This window comes from Cherax quadricarinatus, chromosome 15, assembly GCF_038502225.1.
Source record: "Cherax quadricarinatus isolate ZL_2023a chromosome 15, ASM3850222v1, whole genome shotgun sequence".
In the NCBI taxonomy this organism is placed as follows: Eukaryota; Metazoa; Arthropoda; class Malacostraca; order Decapoda; family Parastacidae; genus Cherax; species Cherax quadricarinatus.
Window position 1 is genome coordinate 16,267 of NC_091306.1, and position 26,234 is coordinate 42,500.

At 40.3% G+C, this 26,234-nt stretch overlaps 1 protein-coding gene across 1 annotated transcript in view; it reads right to left on the reverse strand.

The window, feature by feature from the left end:
• The window catches only part of LOC128692019 (protein KRI1 homolog), a gene marked incomplete at its 3' end in the record, with an annotated part of 54,789 nt that overhangs the window by 12,745 nt on the left and 15,810 nt on the right, over nt 1-26,234 (reverse strand). Inside the window, 2 exon segments of the mRNA XM_070085044.1 lie at nt 6,789-6,958; nt 14,848-15,064. Coding sequence (XP_069941145.1) covers nt 6,789-6,958; nt 14,848-15,064 — 387 coding nt within the window.

The window sequence follows — 26,234 nt, forward strand, 5'->3', positions numbered from 1 at the left end:
GGAATAAATAGTGACATAAGCAAATTCGCTGATGACACCAAAATAGGGCGTCCAATTCATTCTAATGAGGACACTAGAGCACTCCAGGATGATTTGAATAGATTGATGTAATGGTCGGAGAAGTGGCAGATGCAGTTTAATATAGACAAATGCAAAGTTATAAATGTTGGACAGGAAAATAACCATGCGACATATAAACTAAATAATGTAGATCTTAATACTACTGATTACAAAAAGGATTTAGGAGCTCTGGTTAGCAGTAATCTAAAACCAAGACAACAGTGCATTAGTGTTCACAATAAAGCTAACAGAATCCTTGGTTTCATATCTAGAAGTATAAATAATGGAAGTCCTCAGGTTGTTCTTCGACTCTATATATCCTTGGTTAGGCCTCATTCAGATTATGCTGCACAGTTCTGGTCACCGTATTATAGAATGGAAATAAATGCAATGGAAAACGTACAGAGGAGAATGACAAAGTTGATCCCATGTATCAGAAATCTTCCCTATAAGGATAGATTGAGGGCCCTGAATCTGCACTCTCTCGAAAGGCGTAGAATTAGGGAAGATATGATCGAGGTGTATAAATGGAAAACAGGAATAAATAAAGGGGATGTAAATAGCATGCTGAAAATTTCCAGCCAAGACAGGACTTGCAGCAATGGTTTCAAGTTGGAAAAATTCAGATTCAGGAAGGATATAGGAAAGCACTGGTTTGGTAACAGAGTTGTGGATGAGTGGAACAAACTCCTCAGTACAGTTATAGAGGCTAAAACGTGTAGTTTTAAAAATAGGTTAGATAAATACATGAGTGGGTGTGGGTGGATGTGAGTTGGACCTGACTAGCTTGTGCTACTAGGTCTGATGCCATGCTTCTTCCTTAAGTGGAAGTGACCTGACTAGGTGGGTCATTGAGCTAATTGGGAATGGAGGGGGGATGGACCAGCTTCGTGTGGGTCAGTGGGCCTGCTGCGGTGTTCCTTCTTTCTTGTGTTCTTATGAGTGGGTGTGGATGGATGTGAAATGGATACCCAAGAAATGGACATGAAATGGACACTCTTAGTGATTTTAATGAAACTGCACATCAGTTTATTTAGGTACGGGTATACATAAGTACAATTCTTCCAACAAATGGGCCGTATCCCACTGATGCAGGGTGGCCCAAAAAGAAAAACGAAATTTTCTTTTTTTAAATTTAGTAATTTATACAGGAGAAGGCGTTATTAGTCCCCTGCTCTTGGCATTTTAGTCAACTCCTACAACACACATGGCTTAAGGAGGAAGAATTCTGTTCCACTTCCCCATGAAGAATAAGTACAATTATCAGAGCACAGTGGACCCCCGGTTCACGAAGACATCGGTATCCGATAAATCCGGTATCCGAAGCATTATATCGCAAAAAAATTGCCTCGGTTCCCGTTACAAAACTCGGTATACGATACGATTCATACGAGACGTGTCCAGTGTTTACAAGCCAGCCAGTGTGCACGCATCTAAGGATACATTCGGTACATTCAATATTATCCATATTATCACTGTTTTTGGTGCTTTTTTCTGCAAAATAAGTAACCATGGGCCCCAAGAAAGCTTCTAGTGCCAACTCATCGAGACCAAGGGTGCTAATGACTATTGAAATTAAGGAAATGTGTGCAAAGTGGCTTTAAGTGCAAACCTTTTTTGATGAAAATCACCCTGACACAGCTACTGCAAGCCGTGTTGGCAACCTGTACACTGACAATGTTGTGAACCACTTTAGGAAAGTCACAAAGGAACGAGAGGTACAGGCCACTATGGACAGATATGTTGTGCGACAGAAGTCCAGTGACTCTCAAGCTGGCCCTAGTGGCATTAAAAGAAGAAGGGAAGTAACCCCAGAAAAGGACTTGCTATCTCAAGTCCTAATGGAGGGGGATTCCCTTTCTAAACATTAAAAACTTTGACACTCTCCCCTCCTCCCATCCCATCAATCATCACCAGATCTTCATTAAAGGTAAGTGTCAATTATTCTACTGTGATTATTCTATTGTTATTATTATTATTGTAATTATTATATTGCATTAAACTTAATATATCATGTGGTAAAAGTTTTTTTTTCATACTTTTGGGTGTCTTGCACAGATTAATTTGATTTCCATTATTTCTTATGAGGAAAATTGATTCGCTTTCCAATAATTTTGGTTTACGATGAGCTCTCAGGAACAGATTAATATCGTGAACCGGGGGTCCACTGTATATATAAAATACGCAATAATTTTAAAACACTTGAAACTTTGGAAAGTCTCCAGATATAATTGAGAGACATGGAGCTCACAGAGTGGTGTGCAGATACTGCAATAAAAAAATCAGGAGCCACATAAATGAATTTTGGGATGTAATCTGAAACGTCCGTATTAGCAAAACACCGTAAAGTAAGGCCCTCCTCTATTAGGTTTCCCCTGAATCCCTTCATAAATGTTACCCTGCTCACAATTCAACAGCATGTCTAGTTATAAAAACTACTTGCCTCCACTCAATCCTATATAATACTCTCACACAAGACTGTTGGATATCCAAGCCCCTTGTACACAAAACCTCCTTTACACCCTCTCTCCAATCTTTCCTAAGATGAATCCTGCCCCTTCTTCCCTCAACTACAGTTTTACACCCTTCAAGCTATCCTACTTTGCTCCATCTTCTCTAAAATCCAAATTGCCTCAACAATCCCTCCTCAGCCTTCTGGATAATATTCTTCATAACCTCACACCTCCTCCTGATCTCAAAACTAAGAATTCTCTGCATAATATTCACACAATTCATTGCCTTCAGATACAACATCTCCATTGCTTCCAGCCTCCTCCTCACTACAACGTTTATAACTCATGCTTCACACCCATACGAATAAGTACCTGCACATATAAGTACAGTAAAGCACCTCAATTACTGAAAATGGCTGAAGTCCCTTGACCTGTACTCCTTGGAATGCAGGCAAGAAAGATATATCATAAAATACACTTTGAAAATTCTAGAGGGGACAAATCCCAAATCTGCATACAGAAATCACTCCCTATGAAAGCAAAAGACTCGGCAGGAAGTGCAACATCCATCCAATGAGAGGCAGGGGTACCACGAGTACACCAAGAGACCATAATAAGTGTCAGGGGGCCCAATATTGTTTGACAGCCTTCCAGCATACATAAGAGGGACTGCCAATAAACCTCTGGCTGTCTTGAAGAGGGAGCTGGAAAGACATCCAAACTCAGTACCTGACCAGCCGAGCTGTGGTTTGTATGTCGGTTTGTCTGCGGCCAGCAGTAACAGCCAGGTTGATCAGATTCTGATCAAGAGGTCTGGTCATGGACTGGGCCATGAGGGTGTTGACCCCAAAAACATGCTCCAGGTATACTTCAAGTATACATAGTTTAAAGTCTCCAGAAATGGAGTATAGTAACAAAATAAGTCGATACCATGACTGGAAGAGTTCATAACTAACCCACAAATCAGAAATAAATGTTATACACATTGGTCAATCCTGAACCATTATAATCAGTTTCAAGGGCCATTCTAAACTTGATATCCTGGCCTGAGGCCAGGATGTCCTGGTCAACACAGTTGTTTCTACAAGTATCCCACTGGCCCACATAGCCTTCACAATCAGGCTAATCAAACAATGGCAGCAGTAAGCTGTCCAGCAACTGCCCAGGGAGGTACTACCATCCTGCCAAGTCAGTGTAAAAGGAAAGCCTGTAATTGTTTTACGTGATGGTAGGATTGCTGGTGTCCTTTTTTCTGTCTCATAAACATGCAAGATTTCAGGTATGTCTTGCTACTTCTACTTACACTTAGGACACACTACACATACATGCACAAGCATATATATACACACCCCTCAGGGTTTTCTGCTATTTTCTTTCTAGTTCTTGTTCTTGTTTATTTCCTCTTATCTCCATGGGGAAGTGGAACAGAATTCTTCCTCCGTAAGTCATGCGTGTTTTAAGAGGCAACTAAAATGCCGGGGGCAAGGGGCTAGTAACCCCTTCTCTTGTATAAATTACTAAATTTAAAAAGAGAAACTTTCATTTTTCTTTTTGGGCCACTCTGCATTGGTGGGATATGGCCAGTTTGTTGAAAAAATAAAAACAAATGTGTTAATGGTACAGGGAGGACAAACACTGTCAAAGTTTTAACTCCAGTGTGTAAAGGAAGAAAGTTAAAAGTGAACACAGATAAGACTAAGGTAATGAAGGTATCAAATGAGCTAGAGAAAAACTGAATATTACATCGGAGGGAGGGAGTATGGAAGAAGTGAATGTGTTCATATATATGGGAGCAGACTTATCAGCAGATGGGTTTATGAAAGACACGGTTAACAACAGAACTGATGAAGGAAAAAAGGTGAGTGGTGAACTGAGGTATCTGTAATGACAAAAAATGTTACCCATTGTAACAAATTTAAAGAAGTGAATATAGATAAAAGAAGGGAATGTACAGGAGTATAGCGGTACCAACATTCTTATATGGGTGTGAAGCATGCGTTGTAAATGTTGCAGCAAGGAGGAGGCTGGAGTCTTTGGAGATATCGTGTCTAAGGGCAATATGTGGTGTAAATATTATGCAGAAAATTCATAGTGTGGAAATTAGGTGGTGTGGAGTTACTAAAAGTATTATTCAGAGGGCTGAAGAGGGGTTGTTGAGGTGGTATGGTCATTTAGAGAGGATGGAGCAAAATAGGATGACTTGGAGGGTGTATAAATCTGTAGCGAAGGAGTAGGGGTCATTTAAGGAAAGGATGAAGGGAAGGGGTAAAAAAAAAAAAAAAAAGCTTTTGTGTGCAAGGGGCTTGGACATGCAGCAGGCATGTGTGAGTGTGTTAGATAGGAGTGAATGGAAACGAATGATTTTCGGGACCTGATGAGCTGTTGGTGTGTGAGCAGGGTGATATTCTGTGAAGGGATTCATAAAAATTGGTTAGCTGGACTTGAGTTCTGGAGGTGAGAAGTACAATGCCTGCACTTTAAAGGAGGGGTTTGGGATATTGGCTTTTTGGAGCAACATCTAAACTGTCATATCTGAGCGCCTCTGCAAAGACAGTGATTATGTGTGAATGATGGTAAAAGTGTTGAATGACGGTGAAACTGTTCCTTTCTGCCTTGGGTCACCCTGCCCCGGTGGGAGACGGCCAAAGTGTTAAAAAAAAAAAGTGTGTGTTAGTAGCAAATTAAAAGCACTCATTCATCCCATTCTCATGAGGCCTTGTAACAACCAAAGCCACTATTTTTTTTTAGATTTTGCCACCGAAGTGGCTAGTTTATTGTGCACCCCATATCCATCCTGTGGACGGTAGCGCGAGAGCATATGGATACACAAAAGGCCTAGGAACTAGGCCCCAAAGGGTTAACAGGAATACATATGGATTTATATCTACATATCTATAGTTCACTTATCTGTTACAAGCAAATTTAGGAAATTTGCTTAGTATATCTGGTATCTTATTTTCATTAATAAAATATCTTGACATGTCACATAGGTTATTATACTGTCTGTCTCTGTATTCCTCAATAAGTGGACAATTAAGCACATAGTGTTCAAGAGAGTGACCATATGCCTGATCACATAATTTACATTTAGTTTGATCATCATCTGTGTGTCTCCCAAACTGCCAGAAGTACTTGTAACCAAGCCTAAGCCTGGCCACTACAACATCAGTCAGTCTGTTCACATTGCAAGTTGCTCCATAAACATACTTATCTACGTTCATGTTATCATAGTGGGTTATAGATCTACTCAGGCTTCTAACTGCATTCCTATAACAATCATTTTCATTATTTACTTCTCTCCTAATATTATTCCTAATGCTAGACACAGTTATACCAAAGTTATATTCTACATTCTCCTTCTGGATACTCTTCTTGGCTAACATATCAACTTTATCATGAAGGAGTAATCCAATGTGTGATGGGATCCATAGCAATTGTACATTAATTCCTTTGTCCCTAATTTTTGAGTATCTATACCTGGCTTCCCCAATGAGCATGTTGTTGGAGTCATTATATGACTCAAGAGCCTTCAGTGATGACATAGAATCAGTAATGATGATAGAGTCAAGCTCAGTGTCATAGGTTAGCTTTAGCGCCATTAGGATTGCAAACAATTCAGTTTGCAGTGTAGACGCCCAGTTGTTAATTCTTATGCCTAACTCAACAAATTTATTATCGTTCTTAACTAGGGAGGTGGCAACAAGAGCAGATGCAGCCCTGCCAGAAGACTCCTGTTTAGATCCATCAGTGTATATAACTTGTGATAACTTGTTACTACCAGCTAGGTGAGAAATTTCTTCTTGAGCAGTTGCTCTAACAAGAGATTTAAGGAAGGGATTACTAGCAATGAGCTTCTTGGGAGGGACTTGTAGGTATGTGATATTAAATGAACACATCTTCCATGGAGGGGTGAAATGCTCTTGTTGCCTACAGTGATACAGTTCATGTAGGTTATAAAACTTAATGCAATTGCACGTTTTCACAATCCATTTAGATCTGTGTGTATTTACCTCTAGACACTTGGTAAGATTCACTGTGACAGTGTTGCTATTGCTATGCTATTCATGGGTAATGTATTGTATTACAAATTCCTAGAACTGAGCACTTAAAAATTTTACTTCCCATTCTTTTCTATACTATGCTGTGCATGAAGCCTTCATTCTACCATTACATAATTGCTTGAAAGTCATCTAACAGGAGAAAGCAACTAGAATTCTTGTTTGCAGACATGCTTTCCTATGTTATTAACAACAATAAAAAAATGCTCATGCATACCTCTAAGGGCTCTTCCGTTTTCTTTGGTGGACATTCTTTGACCTTGAACAAACCTGAAGTCAACAGCCCATTACCATCATCACTTGCATCATCATCATCATCATCATCAAAGCCAGTGATTTTTGTACCCTGTAATGGGTTGTAATCGGACTTTCTTACAGCTGTTGCATCTTGAATGAGAAATATAGAAAATTACGATCGTCAGATATCTTTAAATGATCAATAAAGAAAAGGAGAAAATAAAATCTGGAGATGGGTGCATGCAATTTATGAGAAAGATCTTTGAACACGGACTGGAATATCTCTAACAAAGACTACAGTGGAAACTCTGCTTATGAGTTTAGTCTGTTCGGTGACCTAGCTCGTAACCCGATCTGCTCGTAGGCTGAGTCAATTTTCCTCATTTAAATTAATTGAAATGTCATTATTCCATTTCAGCAGAATTCCTGCTCTCAGGAGGACAAAAATGCTTCAATATGATGCTAATATTAACTCTACAGCTTATTTATCTATCACAATTCATCTAATATGACACAATAAACAATATAATTAACATAGAAAAATGATATATATACTCTGGAATGAATAAAATAGGCCATAAGAAATAGTGTATAAAAACATAATAGAGAATGTAAAGAAATAAAGTGGTTTTATAAAGTGTACATATGCTGGTGGAGGTGGAGAGTGGAAGATAGGCTACTTGCTACTAGCTCCTACTGCCACCCTCTCACTTGTTTATCTATGATTACATGCTGTAATTCCATGGGCATCATCCCCTTTTTCTTCTCAGTACTGTCCTTTGCACTTACTTTCTTAGGACCTATGGTTAGAAAAAAGAAATTTGGTAATAATAACACGAGAAATGTTTCCACGGTGACAAACACATTGCACAGCTCAGCTGATGCTGTGTCACCTAGTGGTGATGTTCTGAAACTTGCTCAGTAGTAGTAAGTAGTAAGAAGAAGAAGCAGCGGCGGTGGCGGCGGCAGCAGCAGCGGCAGCAGCAGCGGCAGCAGCAGCAGCAGCAGCAGCAGCAGCTGTTGATGGTGCACTGCACCATCAACAGTGCCCCAGTGAACTTTAGCATATGTTTTCTATTTGTTCTCATTGTTCCACACACATAAGCATGACTGCCTCCATCTCTGTCCATCTATCTGTCTCTGTCTGTCTGTCTATGTCTCAGAGAAAGCTGGTCATGAACTTCATCGTCAGCGAGATGAACAGGTACTACACATGTTGCAGAACTGTCCCATCTGCACAAGTGTAAAGATACAACTGTGGCTGAAATGTGTATTACTTGCCAGTCATGCTTATGTCTCATATCTACAAGCACAGTATAGAACTTTGCTTGTTTTTTGGGGTTATCCTGTAATTTACACTATGTATGATAACTGACAGCCTCCCACACCATTTTATTATGAAAAGGCATTATTGTATTTTGTTTAGTATACAGTGGAGCCCCAGTTTTCATAATTAATCCATTCCAGTGAGTGACTAAACCCAAATCTGACAATTTCCGAATTAATTTTTTCCTATAAGAAATAATGTAAATCCAATCAATCCATTTCAGACACCCAAAAGTATTAAAAAATGTTTTCTACATGAAATATACATTTACTAACACAGAAAGCAATTATACATGAAGAATAAAACAATAATAACATCACACTTACCTTTATTGAAGACATGGTGATGTATGGAAGACTTGAGGAGGGGAGAGGATGGAGGAGTTTACAATTGTTTGGAAGGGGCATCCCCTTCCACGTCCCTTCAGGTACCAAGTCCTTATCCTGGGTTACTTCCCTTCTTTGTGCTTTAATGCCACTAGGACCAGCTTGAGAGTTGCTGGACCCCTGTTGCTCAAAAAAATGTTCCAGAGAGGTCTGTTTCTGGCGTATGTTAGGAATTGTGTTGGGGGAGAGGACAAGATAGTCCTTCAATATGACACTAATAGCAGCTCTATGGCTTATTTATCTAGCACAATTCATCTAATATGACATAATAAACAACATTAATTACATAGAAACATGATATATACTCTAGAAAGAATAAAATATGGCATTAAGAATGTCACGAGTGGTGGTGTGTTGTTTGCTGCTGGGTGTATAAGGGCCACTAAAAGATAAGCTCACACAGTGGTGGTGAAGGCGGCAGCAGAGGTGGCAGTGTTAGTCAGTAGCCCTATATACCTCCAACAACAATGGAGGAATCAGTTTTGTGCTGTCTTTTTTCTATCGATTAATCACTAAACTTACTTGCTACACTGTTAATGCTACACTCTATTGCTGGCTGGCGCTATAGCCTTTATTGACTCCTGCTGCTTTGGCTGGCTAGTTTCGGGCCACTGTTGTGTGGACGTGTTTGGGACAAATGACTATTACCGAGTTCAATGACGATCACCAAGCCAATATTTTGACAAAAAAAAAAAAATGTTACTTATTCCGAATATTACAAAATCCGATGACAACATAATCCAGGGGTCCACTGTAATTTGGTAAAGAAATGTGCCTTTTATTTTTACAATGCAAACATGCTGAGGGATCCAACTGATGTTGCCTCCTACATTTTGCATTATTATTTTTTCTTTGTGTTAACTTCACTAAGTGCATTAATCTTTGGTATACAATAAGTCTGGTATAGGTGTACTGAGCTCCCAACTGTTCAGTACAATTTGGTTACAAAAGGTGGCAGTATTATGATGATGCTTGCATGTACCAAGTGTCAGCTGATCAACCATGGCTACATCCAGCTCCACCCAGAACACCCTACCTACCTGGAGTCTACCTGGAGGGTGCTCCAGGGGTCAACGCCTCTGTGGTCCAATCCTTGACCAGGCTATTACTGCTGGCCACACACAGTCCAAGGTATGAACCACAACCCTGCTGACTGGATACTGACTTTAGGAATCCGTCCAGTTTCCTCTTGAAGGCAGCTTGGAGTCTATTGGTAATTCCCCTGATGCATGGTGGGAGGCTGTTGAACAGTCCTGGGCTCCAGACAAACTGTTTTTTCTTAATGTACTCAGGGCACCCCTGCTTTTCATAGGGGGTAAGTTGCATCATCTGCCTAGTCTTTTGCTTTTGTAGGGAGTGATTTTCCAGGTGTAGATATGATTTGTCATTCTGAACTTATAAGTGCAGTGAAGGTTCTCTGTGCATTTTCAAGATCTGAGATTTCACCTGTCACAACTGAATGGAGCTGTTCATGTATAGCAGCATTCCCACACTCTTCAAATACTTAATGATTAACACAATGTGAGGAAAGTTACATTGTAGTAATTTCTATCTAGTACAACTATCAAATAAAAAAAATTGATAAGTTTAGGTGTCTGGAATGTAATCTTATTTTTCCCATATGTCCTACACTATGTTGCACTATTTTCTGAAACATGCCAATTTTTAGGAAAGTGGCCCTTGTGTTACAAGAGAGTTTACTGAATATAAAAATGAATAACACTTAAAATTACAAGTTAACATCATTATGAATACTTTGGTACCAGAATTTACATTTTATAAATGACATGAACATCTGGTCCAAAAACGACACATCAAATATGCCATTCCACCCAAAGTGTCAAGACATGCTGGAAATTGACCATAACTAAAATTTATATACAGTGGAACCTCGATATGCGACCTTAATTCATTCCAGAAGGCTGTCTGAGTGCCGCTCCGTTTGAGTATCAAACAAGTTCTTCCCAACCAATTTTCTGTTTGGCTGGTTGTTATCACTAATCGTCGTAGGCCCCATGGTGAATTATTTATACAAATAAAAAAAAAAAAAAAAAAAAACACCAAAAAATGTGAAGAAACACAAAATAGTTTACAGCAAAGTTCTGGCAGGTTGTACAGTGGACTTTCGGTTACCGGCCGTTCCACTTATCGGCCAACTCAGTTATTGGGTGCTTTTTCAGCTTCCGGTTATCGGCCGTTATGTCACCTATCAGCCGTATTGGACGCGTCCCTTGACTGCCTGCCAGGTGCTCACACGTCTCGTGAGTCAGTCTGGCTGTGTCTCTGGGCGAGTGAGGAAACTTCTGCTCATTCATCCAAACATTTTGCTATAATCCATTGTTTTTTGTGGTTATTGAGTGCAACTGTGAAATAAGCAACCATGGCCCCAAAGAAAGTTCCTTTGGTAAAGAAAGTGAGAAACACGATGGAATTTAAGAAAGAAGTTGTTGAAAAGTATGAGAGTAGAGGAGGGAGAGAGAGACTGAAGAATGTGCCTTCTTCGGTGATTCAGTGATTCTACGATATGTACGACATTAAAGCAGCAGAAGTTGATAAAGGCAATAGCACCAGCCAGCAATAAAGTGTAGCATTAACAGTGTAGCAAGTAAATTAAGCAATCAAGTGAAAGAAAAAGGACAATATGAAACTGACTCCTCCAATGTTGTTAAGAGGTATATAGGACCACTTACAATATATGCTGCCCTGCCTATCTTCCACCACCCTAAACCAATGCCAGCATCTCCTCCAAGGTACAGTAAATGTAAATATTTCTTATTTTTAAATTATGTGCGTTGTTTGTGTGAATAGTGGCTTTTTGCTGCTGCCACCCTACCACTAATATGTACGGCTTATGATCTCAGTGGCCCTTGTAAACCCAACAACACACCAACACGACCACTCGTGACATACGTAATGATATATTTTATTCATTCTAGAGTATATATCATGTTTCTATGTTATTAATATTGTTTATTATGTCATATTAGATGAATTGTGATCGGATAGTGCCAAAATTGGATAACGGCTCGCTTTGGCTCAGGTAACACCTAAAAACTCAGTTAGGAGCATTCATCCCGAACGTGTCCACCGGGCGCCATGAGTGGGCCCGGCCAGTCACCCAGTCTACCAGCCAGTGTGGCACTGTTTACAAGCCGTTGTGGTCGATTCGACATGTACCTGCTATATATTTTGTATTATTCCACTGTTTTTAGTGCTAAATAAGCCACCATGGGCCCTAAGAAAGCTTCTAGTGCCAACCCTGTGGTAAAAAGGGTGAGGTGTACCATCAAACTGAAAAAGGAGATAATAAAAAAGTACAAAAGTGGAGTGCGTACCTCGAAGTTGGAAAAGTTATACAACAAACCCCATTCAACCATCACTACTACCTTGCACAACAATAAGGCAATCAAGGAAGCTGTTGTTGCAAAAGGTGCAAGTGTGATTACAAAACAGAGATCGCAAATACTCGAAGATGTGGAGAGACTGTTATTGGTGTGGATAAACGAGAAACAATTATCAGGGGATAGTATATCTCAGTCAATAATATGTGAAAAGGTAAGGCAGTTGCATGATGATCTCATTAAGAAAATGCCTCCAAATAGTGCTGCTGCTGATGAATTTAAGGCCAGAAAAGGCTGGTTTGAGAGATTTAAGAATTGTAGTGGCATACACAGTGTAATAAGGCATGGCGAGGCTGCAAGTTTAGACAAGAAAGTGGCTGAAAAATATGTGCAGGACTTTAAGGAGTACATACAGACTGAAAACTTAAAACCCGAACAAGTGTTTAATTGTGACGAAACAGGCCTGTTTTGGAAATAAATGCCAAACAGGACCTACATTACTCAGGAGGAAAAGGCACTTCCAGGACATAAGCCTATGAAAGACAGGCTGACATTAATGTTGTGTAGTAATGCTAGTGGTGACTGCAAAGTGAAGCCTTTAGTGGTGTATCACAAACTCCCAGTGTGTTCAAGAAAAACAATATCATCAAGGGTAATTTGTGTGTGATGTGGAGATCAAACACTAAGGCATGGGTCACTAGGGAAATTTTCATGAACTGGTTTTATGGTGTGTTTGGCCCCACTGTGAAAAATTACCTCCTGGGAAAGAAACTGTCACTCAAGTGTCTCCTGGTAATGGACAATGCTCCTGCTCATCCTCACGACTTGCAAGAACAAATTGCAGGGGAGTTTGGTTTCATTAAAGTTAAATTTTTGCCTCCTAATACAACTCCTCTCCTCCAGCCCATGGACCAGTAGGTTATTTCAAACTTCAAAAAAATCTACACAAAAGCAGTGTTTCAAAAGTGGTTTGAAGTGACCTCAGACACTGAACTGACCCTAAGAGAGTTTTGGAAAGATCACTTCAATATCCTCAGTTGCATAAACCTTATAGGTAAGGCTTGGGAGGGAGTGACTTGCAGGACTTTGAACTCTGCTTGGAGGAAACTGTGGCCACAATGTGTACAAGAGGGATTTTGAAGGGTTTGAGGCTAACCCTCATGAGCCCACGACAGTAGTGGAAGCTATTGCGTCATTGGGGAAGTCCATGGGGTTGGAGGTTTGTGGTGAGGATGTGGAAGAGTTAGTGCAGAACAACGATGAAGAACTAACCACTGCAGACCTTCAAGAGCTTGATGTGCAACAGCAACAGATCACAGCTCAGAAATGTGCTTCAGAGCAGGAGGAAGAGAGACGGAGGAAGTTGCCTTCGTCAAGAATTAAGGAAATGTGTACAACGTTTACAAAGGTGCAAGCATTTATGGATGAATTTTATCCTTTCACAGCTGTTGCAAGCCGTATTGGGAACATGTACAATGGCACTCTCATGTCCCATTTTAGGGAAATGCTAAGGGCACGTGAGAAACAGAGCTCTCTGGACAGATTTTTGGTGTGACAGGGGTCCAGTGACTCTCAAGCTAGTCCTAGTGGCATTAAAAAACCAAGAAGGGAGGTAACCCCAGAAAAGGACTTGTTACCTGAAATCTTTATGGAAGGGGATTCCCCTTCCAAACAATAGGAAACCTGAACCTCCCCTGCTGCTGGCACATCACTCAACAACAACTCCACAATAAAGGTAAGTGACATTTAATTATTGTTTATTTTGCATGTACCATTTGTTGCTGTGTAGGGAAATGTATATTTCATGTAAAAAAAAAATTATTTTGTTTAATACTTTTGGGTGTCTGGAAAGGATTAATTGGATTTCTGTTATTTCTCATGGGGAAAATCAGTTAAAGGCTAGCTCTCTGGAATGGATTAAAGGTGTCAACTGAGGGTCCACTGTAGATAAATAAGCCATGAAGTTGATATTAGCATCACATTGAAGGAGTATTTTGTCCTCCAAACAATATTCTCCTCCCTCTCTCCTCCTCCATCTTCCATAAGCCAACAAGAGTCTTCAATAAAAGGTATGTAATAGTGATTTAAATGTTCATTTATTATTTTTATTTAGTCCTCATTGTTATGTGTATGTAAAACTATAGTTAATCTTTAAAAAATGAATTTTTTGTTAATATTTTTGGGTGTCCTAGGCAGTAGGTTGGTAGACAGCAACCACCCAGGGAGGTACTACAGTCCTGCCAAGCGAGTGTAAAACAGAAGCCTGTAATTGTTTTACACGATGGTAGGATTGCTGGTGTCCTTTTTTCTGTCTCATGAACATGCAAGATTTCAGGTATGTCTTGCTACTTCTACTTACACTTAGGTCACACTACACATACATGTACAAGCACATATATACACACACCCCTCTGGGTTTTCTTCTATTTTCTTTCTAGTTCTTATTCTTGTTTATTTCCTCTTATCTCCATGGGGAAGTGGAACAGAATTCGCCCTCCGTAAGCCATGCGTGTTGTAAGAGGCGACTAAAATGCCGGGAGCAAGGGGCTAGTAACCTCTTCTCCTGTATATATTACTAAATGTAAAAGGAGAAACTTTCGTTTTTCCTTTTGGGCCACCCCGCCTCGGTGGGATACGGCCGGTGTGTTGAAAGATTTTTGGGTGTCTGAAATGAATTAATTGTATTTACATTAATTCTTATGGGAAATATTATTTAACTTTTTGGCCATTTCAGTTTTAGGCCGACTTTCTGGAAAGGATTACAGCCGATATCCAAGGGTCCACTGTACTATTTTTTTGGTCGAGTGCTGAGCTTTGTTCGAGTAGGAAGCTGGTCGTATACCGAGGTTCCACTGTATATATTTTAAGAGGTTCTGAGAAATCAGACTGAGAATCTGCAATTTCAATTTCAAGACTTTTTAAGGATCTACAAGGATTATGTAAAGTCTACTGAGGAGCAATGGGAAATTTACTTGCATAACCTACCAGTTTCATCGTCTAGCTCTCCACAACGATCAACGATGATGTGACGCTGATAGTCTTGAATTGTCATAGCCTTCTCTTCTTTATCTTTCTCTTCTTTATCCTTCTTAATCCTGTAGTTACCAGTGAAGAACTTTTCTTCTCCCAAATTTATTTCATTTTTTTTGTGCAAGGCGCCCAGGGCCAGGAGGAAGTCACGATCAAATGCTGGGTTGTCAGGCTGAAAAACATTTTTATGAAACCTGAATCTGAAAATCTTTGCATTTTAATTATAAATAACTATACAAATTACATGGTAAAATGAGTACAGAAGATTCAGTTTTAGAAGAAATACCAATAGCATGTCGTTACACAGAGGCATATTGTTACACTCATGGGGGGAAAGGGGAGGGGGCAACATTGAAATCATAGGGGTCAGTCATACAGTGCCTGGTGGGAATGAGAGGCAATTAGGTTCAATCCAAGGACAGGGAAGTCAGGTCCAATTCCATTGAGCATTAACCCCCTTCACTGGCATTAAGGAAACTTCCCTGGGGAGCCAAAGTGATGTGTGTTGCTCAGTTGGTGCTCGATAAGTGCCATTTTCAAGAAATAATGATCAATATTTATTTTAGCTGTAGGTAGTGGGTTGGTAGACAGCAGCCACCCAGGGAGGAACTACCGTCTTGCCAAGTGAGTGTAAAACGAAAGCCTGTACAGTGGACCCTCGCCTAACAATATTAATCCGTTCCTGAGAGCTCAACGTTAGGCGAATTAATTTTCCCTATAAGAAATAATGGAAATCAAATTAATCCGTGCAAGACACCCCAAAGTAAGAAAAAAAATTTTTTTACCACATGAAATATTAATTTTAATACACAAACTGAAGAAGAGATGTACAAAACATGACACTTACCTTTATTGAAGATCTGGTGATGACTGATGGGATGGGAGGAGGGGAGAGTGTGGATGGTCTTTGTGTTTAGAAGGGGAATCCCATTCCATTAGGGCTTGAGGTGTCAAGTCCTTTTCTGGGGTTACTTCCCTTCTTCTTTTAATGCCACTAGGACCAGCTTGAGAGTCACTGGACCTCTGTCGCACAATATATCTGTCCATAGAGGCCTGTACCTCTCGTTCCTTTATGACTTTCCTAAAGTGGTTCACAACACTGTTAGTGTAATAGTCACCAGCACGACTTGCAATAGCTGTGTCAGGGTGATTTTCATCAAAAAAGGTTTGCACTTCAAGCCACATTGCACACATTTCCTTAATCTTTGAAGTAGGCAACTTCTTCAATTTCTCTCTCCCCTCCTCTGAAGCAGTTTCCTCAGGTCTGGCCTCTTGCTGTTGAAGATGATCTAGCAGCTCATCAGTGGTTAGTTCGTCATTGTCCTCCTCCACCAACTCTTCCACATCCTCCCCACTAACCTCACCAATATGAGCACTAGTTCCAGGCATTTTTTCCTGTTCACCTGGGTGTTAGTCAACTGTTGTGGGTCGCATCCTGGGGGACAAGATTAAGGACCCCAATGGAAATAAGTTAGACAGTCCTCGATGATGCACTGACTTTCTTGGGTTATCCTGGGTGGCTAACCCTCTGGGGTTAATCGTTTCTCGGTAATTGTTTCATGTTAAGCCATACCAACAACACACTCTCCACATCTTCGAGTAATACAGCTGATGGTGATGCAGCAACAACAACAGCTGACTGTGGTGCAGCAACAGCTGACCGTGGTGCAGCAACAGCTGACCGAGGTGCAGCAGCAGCTGACTGTGGTGCAGCAGCAGCTGTGGTGCAGCAACAGCTGACTGGTCCAGCAACAGCTGACGGTGGTGCAGCAGCAGCTGACTGTTGTACGATAGTATTTCTCACCCTTTTTACCACAGGGTTGGCACTAGAAGCTTTCTTGGGGCCCATGGTCACTTATTTTGCAGGTGAAATCACTAAAAACGCTGTGATAATATGAAATGTTCTGATTGTATGCTTGGATGTGACCGCGGAGGCTGGCTTGTAAACACTGCCACCCACGGAACAAGTGAGGCTGGCTCAGGCTGCACGTGGACGCGTCTCAGATGAATCGCATTGAGTGAGTTTTTTAGCGCTAGGCGAGGCAAAGTTTTTGCGTTAAAATGTATCGCTAGGCGGATTTAACGTTATGCGATGCCATCGTTAGGCGAGGGTCCACTGTAATTGTTTTACATGATGGTAACATTGCTGGTGTCTTTTGTCTGTCTCATAAATATGCAAGATTACAGGTACGTCTTGCTACTTCTTCTAACACTTAGGTCACACTACACATACATGTACAAGCATATACACACACACCCCTCTGGGTTTTCTTCTATTTTCTTTCTAGTTCTTGTTCCTGTTTATATCCTCTTATCTCCATGGGAAAGTGAAACAGAATTCTTCCTCAGTAAGCCATGCGTGTTGTAAGAGGCGACTAAAATGCTGGGAGCAAGGGGCTAGTAACCCTTCTTCTGTATATATTACCAAGTGTAAAAGGAGAAACTTTCGTTTTTCCTTTTGGGCCACCCTGCCTCGGTGGGATACGGCCGGTGTGCTGAAAGAAGATTTACTTTAGCTGCTAGGCAGAACTCCACCATTTATTTATAATACACAAGCAAAGTATCCAAACCCAGGCAAAAAAATTATTAAGCAAATTGTTATTTTAGGTGATATTGACCACATTCTGAAGAGAAATTGCAAAGGTTAGTGGTCAAATTTGGGAGGGTATGTAAAGGAAGTTGAAAATGAACACAGATAAGAGTAAAGTGATGAGGGTAACAAGTGAGTTAGGTAATGAAAGACTAGATGTCAGACTGGAGGGGAAGGAGCTATGGAGGAAGTGAATGTATTCAGATATTTTGCGGTGGACTTGTCAGCAAATGGGTATATGAAAGATGAGGTGAACCACAGAGCTGATGAAGGAAAAAAAAAAAACATGGCTGAAGCACTTAGGCACCTGTGGAGACAAAGAACATTACCCATGGAGGCAAAAGTGTAAAGTAAGAGAGTAGAGTGGTACCAACACTCTTATGCGGGTGTGAAGCACGGGTTGTGAATGTTGCAGTGAGGAGGAGGCTGGAGGCAGTGGAGATGTCGTGTCTGATGGCAATGTGTGGTGTAAATATTATGTAGAGAACTCACAGTACAGAGATTAGAAGAAGTTCAGAATTACTAAAAGTATTATCCAGAGGGCTGAGGAAGAGTTGTCGAGGTGGTTTGGTCATTTAGAGAGGATGGAGCAAAAGGGTGACTTGAAGGGTGTATAAATCTGTAGGGGAGGGAAGACTGAATAGAGGTCATCCTAAGAAAGGACGGAGGTAGGGGGTAAAGGAGGTTTTGTGTGCAAGGGACTCGGACATCAAGCAGGTATGTGAGAGCATGTTAGATAGGAGTGGAGGCAAATGGCTTTTGGGACCTGGTGAGCTGTTGCAGTGTTAGCCAGGTAACATTTTGTGAAGCAATTCAGAGAAACCAATTAGCTAAGCTCGAGTCCTAGAGGTAGGAAGTAAAGTGCCTGCACTCTAAAGGAGTAGGGATATCTGCTGTTTGGAGGGACACTTCCTATGTCATATTTGCATGCCACTGGCAAGAGTGATAGTGTGAATGACGATGAGAGCGTTTCTTTTTTGGGTCACCCTACCTTGGTGGGAGATGGCCAATGTGTTACAACAAAGGCCAGACTAATATTTACAGCGTAATTTATGTGAATTTGTTTTAAGGCATAATTCACAACTTTAGAGAACAAGAAGTGTGTTTTCAAGAGCAAAGATTGATTCCTGCTTTATTAATGTAAGTACCACTGAAGAATGATTATTTATTAGGTGAGGTTATATTTAGGGTTGACTCACGAAATCATAATGACACAATTGCAAACAAACCATACCACAGGTGGGATTAGAACCCGCAATCAGAGAGTCTCAAAACTCCAGACCGTCGCATTAGCCAGCTGGCCCAGTGGTTAATGCGACAGTCTGGAGTTTTGAGACTCTCTGATCACGGGTTCTAATCCCACCTGTGGTATGGTTTTTTTTTTAGGGCTGGTTAGGCTAATTTACATCAGGTATGGTTTGCTTGGATTGGGTTGGGTTGGTTAGAACCCAACCTAACCACATGTAAACTAACTTAACCTAATGTAAAAAGCTGTCATGTGGAAATAAGGCACTGAGGCCAGGGGGTCTCAAGTAGTTCTACGTCATGAGATCAGCTCACTCAGATAAGCTGTAAGTACTAGTAAATTTTGGCCTAGATATGAAATACAGCCTCTCATCACTTAACGACTTACTCGTGTACCGTGTACCTATGCCTTGGACTTACGATGGGCTCTCTAACCAGTATGCATACCTAAAAAATGTGTATCAGAGCTAATTTCCTCTATTCTGTTTATTAAAATATACAGTACACTACTGTATAAACATTTAAAAATATACCAGAAATGTTATAAACAGTGCAAAGGTGACATTAAAACAACATCAAAGATGGTTGACACAAACCCACTACCATTATAGTACATGTGCTCCTCACTTAGCGACGAATTCATTTACCGATGTGGTCTTAGGAACGGAACTCCGTTGTAAAGTAAGGAGAGGCTGTAATGGGTTTGTGTGATGCAATGCATAATGGGAAAAGCAAAATTTTGACTGTATTTTTGGATTAATATGGCAATTTTGAGGTGTTTTCTATGATGATTTTGATGGTTTTTGTCAGATTTTCTTGTTATCATTTGATAGAATGGAAGCCATACTACTGAAATAGATACGAGTTTGGTTGGTTTCAGGAGCAGTAGCAGCTTATGGGTTTCTATTAGGTCCAACTATATTTTATTATCCAAGAATTAGAGTAAACTTTCTACTGTTGTCTGATTATGAATTCAAAATGGAAAGTAAGTGTAATAGGAGAGGCCCAGGGTCATGATTAATGAACAGAGGAAATGTTTTAGTGTCTGGAATACCTTCAGTATTTATTTTGAACTGTTATTTAAATGGAATTTTTTTTAATTTTGCATAAAATTGGCCTAATTACATACTTTTGTGCTCTTTATAGGATAGTTCAGATAGTTGAATGGGTGATTTTTTGGTGCTCAAACAATAGAACGAAAGGCATACTACTGAAATAGCTAAGAATTTGATAAATTTAATCAATGGAATTGGCTCAAAATATGACTCGGATTCAGCAAAATCGTTGATGTGTAAATTGTGCTCCTACTGCTAACTTTGCACTTGTGCAATTCCACAAGTTTTCCATCAAATTTCGTATTTTTGACGTCAATACCTCCAGAAAAATATTCTCTATTGTTTCAGAATTTTTTTTGTTAACCCTTTGGGAGTCGACAGGTCCTCTCAAAGACTTGTTCTCAGGGTCGGCCAAATTTAAAAAAAAAAAAAAAAAAAAATCTTATAAAAAGATAGAGAATCTTTTCCCGATCATAATGGCACCAAAAGTATGAAATTTGGTGGAAAACTTATGGAATTATGCTCTCGCGAAGTTAGCAGTCTCGACGTTTACGCATTGGCGATTTTGCCCACTTTAGAGCCCTATTTTCGGCTAATTCCAGTGTACTATTCAACAAAAATCATAACTATTTTGCTAGAACTCCATTTTTTCTATCGAATGAGTACAAGAAACCACCCATTTACCGATTTCAACTATCCAATAAATTGGTCAGAATTTAGCAATTTTGCCAATTTCACACAAATTTCAGAAGATGCCACTTTCCGAATAGGGTCCAGAATAAACAAGAAAGACATTCCTGGCACTAAAATAACAAGTTCTCTGTTCGTTAGTCACATCCCCAGGCCCCTCTTGTATTTCTTTGGCTTTCCACTTTGAATTTTTATTCTTACAAAAAAAAAATAAGATTTACTGTTACGCAGACTACTGCATTAGTGTAGAAATGGTATAAATAATATCAGCGCACTTGTAAAAGAATATTAGACTCACCAGTTGATGTGTATTGGATGCTTGGCATGATTTGTTTACTTTTGAACTTTGGTAAAAATCAAACATTTCTGCTACTTTGAGCTCAATTTCAAGGTACTTTTCATTGTAAAACCAGTCAAAATCATCTCAATTTCTGTAATATGTCTTCCATTCTATAAAATGAGACCAAGAAAACTAGAATACAACAATAAATACCATACGAAAATACAATGCAAAGTTGCTGTTTTAATCCCAAAACACGGTCAAAGTTTTTTTTTCTCATTACGCACTGTGTGCTGCAGGATCTTTTTTATACTGCGCATACTGACCACACAGACCCATTCTTTCATATGTAGGCCTACCAGCTTTCTCTCACTAAATTTGCGGGCGCTAGAATTTAGGCATACTAGTACGTCAAAAACCCTGGGTCGTAAGACGTACTAGTACGTCCAAAACCCCCAAAGGGTTAAATGTGAACAATGTGAGCACTTTTCATTTCAGGGGTCTGGAGACTGAAAGGGTTAAAGAGTATCTCAGGTAAGAAAACTTTTCTGCTCAGATTTATTTGGCCTGGGGAAAGCTAGCTGATGACTCCAGCTGAGTACAGATAACCAACCAACAACTGTCAGCTGATAAAACAGATGTTCCACAGACATCTTCCACCCAGCAGTCACATAACTATCTCTAAATACTTCTTTATTAACAAGTATGAGAATGAGGAACTGAAGGTAGGATAAAATTCTTCCTTGTCTCTGTTATGAGAAAACTGTAGTGAAATGTGAGATGGTGTTACCTGATGCAATGTATGAGTGCCGTCAATCTAATAAAGCACCACCCACATTAGTCTACTTCACAATGTGCTACATAACCAACTCCCAACATTTCTACATCAACAAGCAAGAGAAAAAGAATTGAAGGTAGGATAAAAAACTCTTATCATTTCTTTAATTATATTGCATTTTATACTCACAGGATTGTGTATTAAATTTATAATAGTCACTGGTATTGTATTAGATGTTTACATGTTCTCTGGAAGGAGCACCTTATCCTTTTTTGGGGGGATGGGAAGGAAAAGATGGTATACCGCATCAAACACTAGCTTTCAACACCAATTCAAAGTTATTCCCAGGCTTTATTGCATAAGTTTATTTAGTAAGTTATTATTTAGGATTTGAGCACAACATGCATTTCTAGACCAATAAGCAATGACGTCTGCAATGTGTTTTGTTAAAACTTCCTTATTTTTGACAAAATAAGAAATGTAAAAAAAAAAAAAAAAAAAAAATGGGTTTATTTTTGGAAGTGTTAAGAACCTAACTCAATTTTCCCATACATTATTCACATTACATAGGGTGAAATTACATAAAGAATCAATTTCGTGAACTTAACCCTAGCATTATGCGAGGTTCTAGTCTACCACACATATTAATGTAGTTCTAGAGAAATTTTTTATAGGTACCTTAACAATGAAACATTAAAATCCTAGTGTAATAAAAATTCCAAATTTTGATGTACCTCTTAACCCTTTCAGGGTCCGTCCCGTAGATCTACGGCTTTATGGTGAGTGTCCAAACCGTAGATCTATGCCAAAATTCTAGCGCCGTCAAATTTAGCGCGAAAGCGCTCATAGGCCTACATGTGAGAGAATGGGTCTGCGCCGTGGGTGTGCGCCGTAAACAAAAAATCTAGGCGCCTGCATAGCATTGTGGGAACGCCGGCTCAGTCACCCTTGTTCACCATGCCTCGTCGCAAGTCAGCTCTCACTCCCCGGAAAATTGGGACTCTCCTCTTCCTGTCTGATAGTTCTGACACTGATGGAAGTGGAAATGAAGACGAATTCTACGGCTTTGATAAGTTAGCGACCGAAAATAATGGCCAGGATATCGATAATAGTGCAGAAAACCCCGACGATCCTCGACCTTCTACCTCTGGTGTGGGCACTCGTGACTCACGGTCGGGTGTTCCTAAACGTAAGAGAAAACTAATATTTTCACGTGGCCAGGCCTCTGACTTCGGTAATGACGATGATTCTGACGTGGATTGTGATTTTATTGTGCTCGACGATCATTCGAGTAGTGATAGTGAGGAATCATATTCACCAGTGAAGCGTCGGTATGTTCGCCGCCGCATGCGCTCGGGTAGTGTACCCTATGCTGTGCCCAGGGGACGGAGTACATCCCGGAGTACATCCCGTGGCCCTACACCCATTTTAGGTAGTGATAGTGAGGATGATGTGGCTACACTTGGCATGGATGAGCCACAGGCATCAGTGGATGGTGTTAGTGGTGCTGGTGGTGGTAGTGGCACCGCCATGCGTGACTCACCGTGCCACGCGGGGACCCACGCTGCTGACTCGTCAGTTCAAGGACAAAGCGGAGCGTCAGCCACCAGCCCGCCACAACCACAACCACCCGTACAACCAGCCTATGATGTCCAGTATCCACCAGAAAACCGTATGTGGGATTGGCAGCAAAATCCCAATTTTGTTCCCAAGCCTCACCACTTTGATGACTCTCAAAGTGGAATTCTACCTACCTGTCCCCTTGGAACAACGGCCAATGAACTGGAATTCTTTGAATTATTCTTTGACCAGCCATTGATGGAAATTATTGCCAGGGAAAGTAATAAGTATTTTCAGTACACCATGGCAAATACGATCTTATCACCACAGTCAAGACTACACAGGTGGAAAGAGACGACTGTTGCAGAAATGTATTTGCTTTTTGCAACAATAATGCTTATGCCTCACGTCTATAAGCATAATATAAAAGCATACTGGTCCACAGATCGGCTAATTTCTACCCCGGTCTTCAGTGAAATAATACCAGTGAACAGGTTTATCTTACTGTTACGTATGTTGCACTTCTCTGACAAAACCAGGCCTGACAGAAGTGACAGGTTATACAAGATTAGAAATGTTTTCATGTATCTCAAACAGAAGTTCAGGATATACTTTTATCCATTAAAGAATCTTGTAATTGACGAGTCTTTGATTTTGTTCAAAGGTAGACTGTCATTCAAGCAGTATATACCGAGCAAGAGGAACCGCTTTGGTATAAAACTGTTTGTACTCTGTGATTGTGACAGTGGCCTGGTGTTGGATATTGTTGTATACACGGGTAGTAAAACATTGAAAGATACCAAGATGTTATTGGGTATCTCAGGTGACGTAGTGAGAAACATGATGGCACCTTATCTTGGTAAGGGGCATACATTATATAACGATAACTGGTACACAAGCCCATTACTCAGTGATTTCATGTGAGTGAACAAGACAGATGTGTGTGGCACAGTGCGTTCTAATCGTAAACATATGCCCAGGCTCAACGCAAGTGTTCGTGGTGATGATGTGCAGGTGTTTACTGCCAATGACATCATGGCATTACGGTGGCATGACAAACGAGATGTCACATTGTTGACAACCATTCACCGTAATGAAATGCAAGACAGTGGCAAAGTTGATCGAGTGACTAATGAACGTATTCGAAAACCAGTGTCAGTGATTGATTATACACAAAACATGCGCTTGGTTGACAAGTGTGACATGCAGATTGGTTTTGTTGACTGTGTTCGTAAGAGTTACAAGTGGTACATGAAACTTTTCTTCCATCTCATGGACATTTCAATGCTCAATGCATATAATATGTACCAAATAAAGACTGGTAAAAGACCACCGTATGGTGAATTTTGTTTGTCTGTTGTCAGACAACTCATAATGAAGTACCAGGTAACAACACCTACAATACAACATGGTCCTCGAATTCCTCAGGATATACCCAAGCGTTTGAGGAGAGAAGGTGATCATTTCATAATACAGCTTCCTTCAACTCAAAAGAAATTTGCTCAGAAGAGATGCATTGTCTGTGCACAAACAAAACGACGGCAACAAAGACACAAAGACACTCGGTTTATGTGTGAAGAATGTAAGGTGCCTCTGTGCATGGTGCCTTGTTTCAAGGAGTTCCACAAACTCCAGCAATTCTAAAACCATGTCCAGTGATTGTAAATATGTAAATATATGATAGAACATTAGTATTATACAATATTTGTGCATGTTTATTGTAATAAACAACAGTGGTAAACAATATGATAATAACTTTAGTGCGGTTATTGTGTTCAATACAGTGTTTTTTTTTTGTTTTTTTTTTTTCAACAAGTCGGCCGTCTCCCACCGAGGCAGGGTGACCCAAAAAAGAAAGAAAATCCCCAAAAAGAAAATACTTTCATCATCATTCAACACTTTCACCACACTCGCACATTATCACTGTTTTTGCAGAGGTGCTCAGAATACAACAGTCTAGAAGCATACACATATAAAGATACACAACATATCCCTCCAAACTGCCAATATCCCAAACCCCTCCTTTAAAGTGCAGGCATTGTACTTCCCATTTCCAGGACTCAAGTCCGACTATATGAAAATAACCGGTTTCCCTGAATCCCTTCACTAAATATTACCCTGCTCACACTCCAACAGATCGTCAGGTCCCAAGTACCATTCGTCTCCATTCACTCCTATCTAACACGCTCACGCACGCTTGCTGGAAGTCCAAGCCCCTTGCCCACAAAACCTCCTTTACCCCCTCTCTCCAACCCTTTCGAGGACGACCCCTACCCCGCCTTCCTTCCCCTATAGATTTATATGCTTTCCATGTCATTCTACTTTGATCCATTCTCTCTAAATGACCAAACCACCTCAACAACCCCTCTTCTGCCCTCTGACTAATACTTTTATTAACTCCACACCTTCTCCTAATTTCCACACTCCGAATTTTCTGCATAATATTTACACCACACATTGCCCTTAAACAGGACATCTCCACTGCCTCCAACCGTCTCCTCGCTGCTGCATTTACCACCCAAGCTTCACACCCATATAAGTGTGTTGGTACTACTATACTTTCATACATTCCCTTCTTTGCCTCCATAGATAACGTTTTTTGACTCCACATATACCTCAACGCACCACTCACCTTTTTTCCCTCATCAATTCTATGATTAACCTCATCCTTCATAAATCCATCCGCCGACACGTCAACTCCCAAGTATCTGAAAACATTCACTTCTTCCATACTCCTCCTCCCCAATTTGATATCCAATTTTTCTTTATCTAAATCATTTGACACCCTCATCACCTTACTCTTTTCTATGTTCACTTTCAACTTTCTACCTTTACACACATTCCCAAACTCATCCACTAACCTTTGCAATTTTTCTTTAGAATCTCCCATAAGCACGGTATCATCAGCAAAAAGTAACTGTGTCAATTCCCATTTTGAATTTGATTCCCCAAAATTTAATCCCACCCCTCTCCCGAACACCCTAGCATTTACTTCCTTTACAACCCCATCTATAAATATATTAAACAACCATGGTGACATTACACATCCCTGTCTAAGACCTACTTTTACCAGGAAGTAGTCTCCCTCTCTTCTACACACCCTAACCTGAGCCTCACTATCCTCATAAAAACTCTTTACAGCAT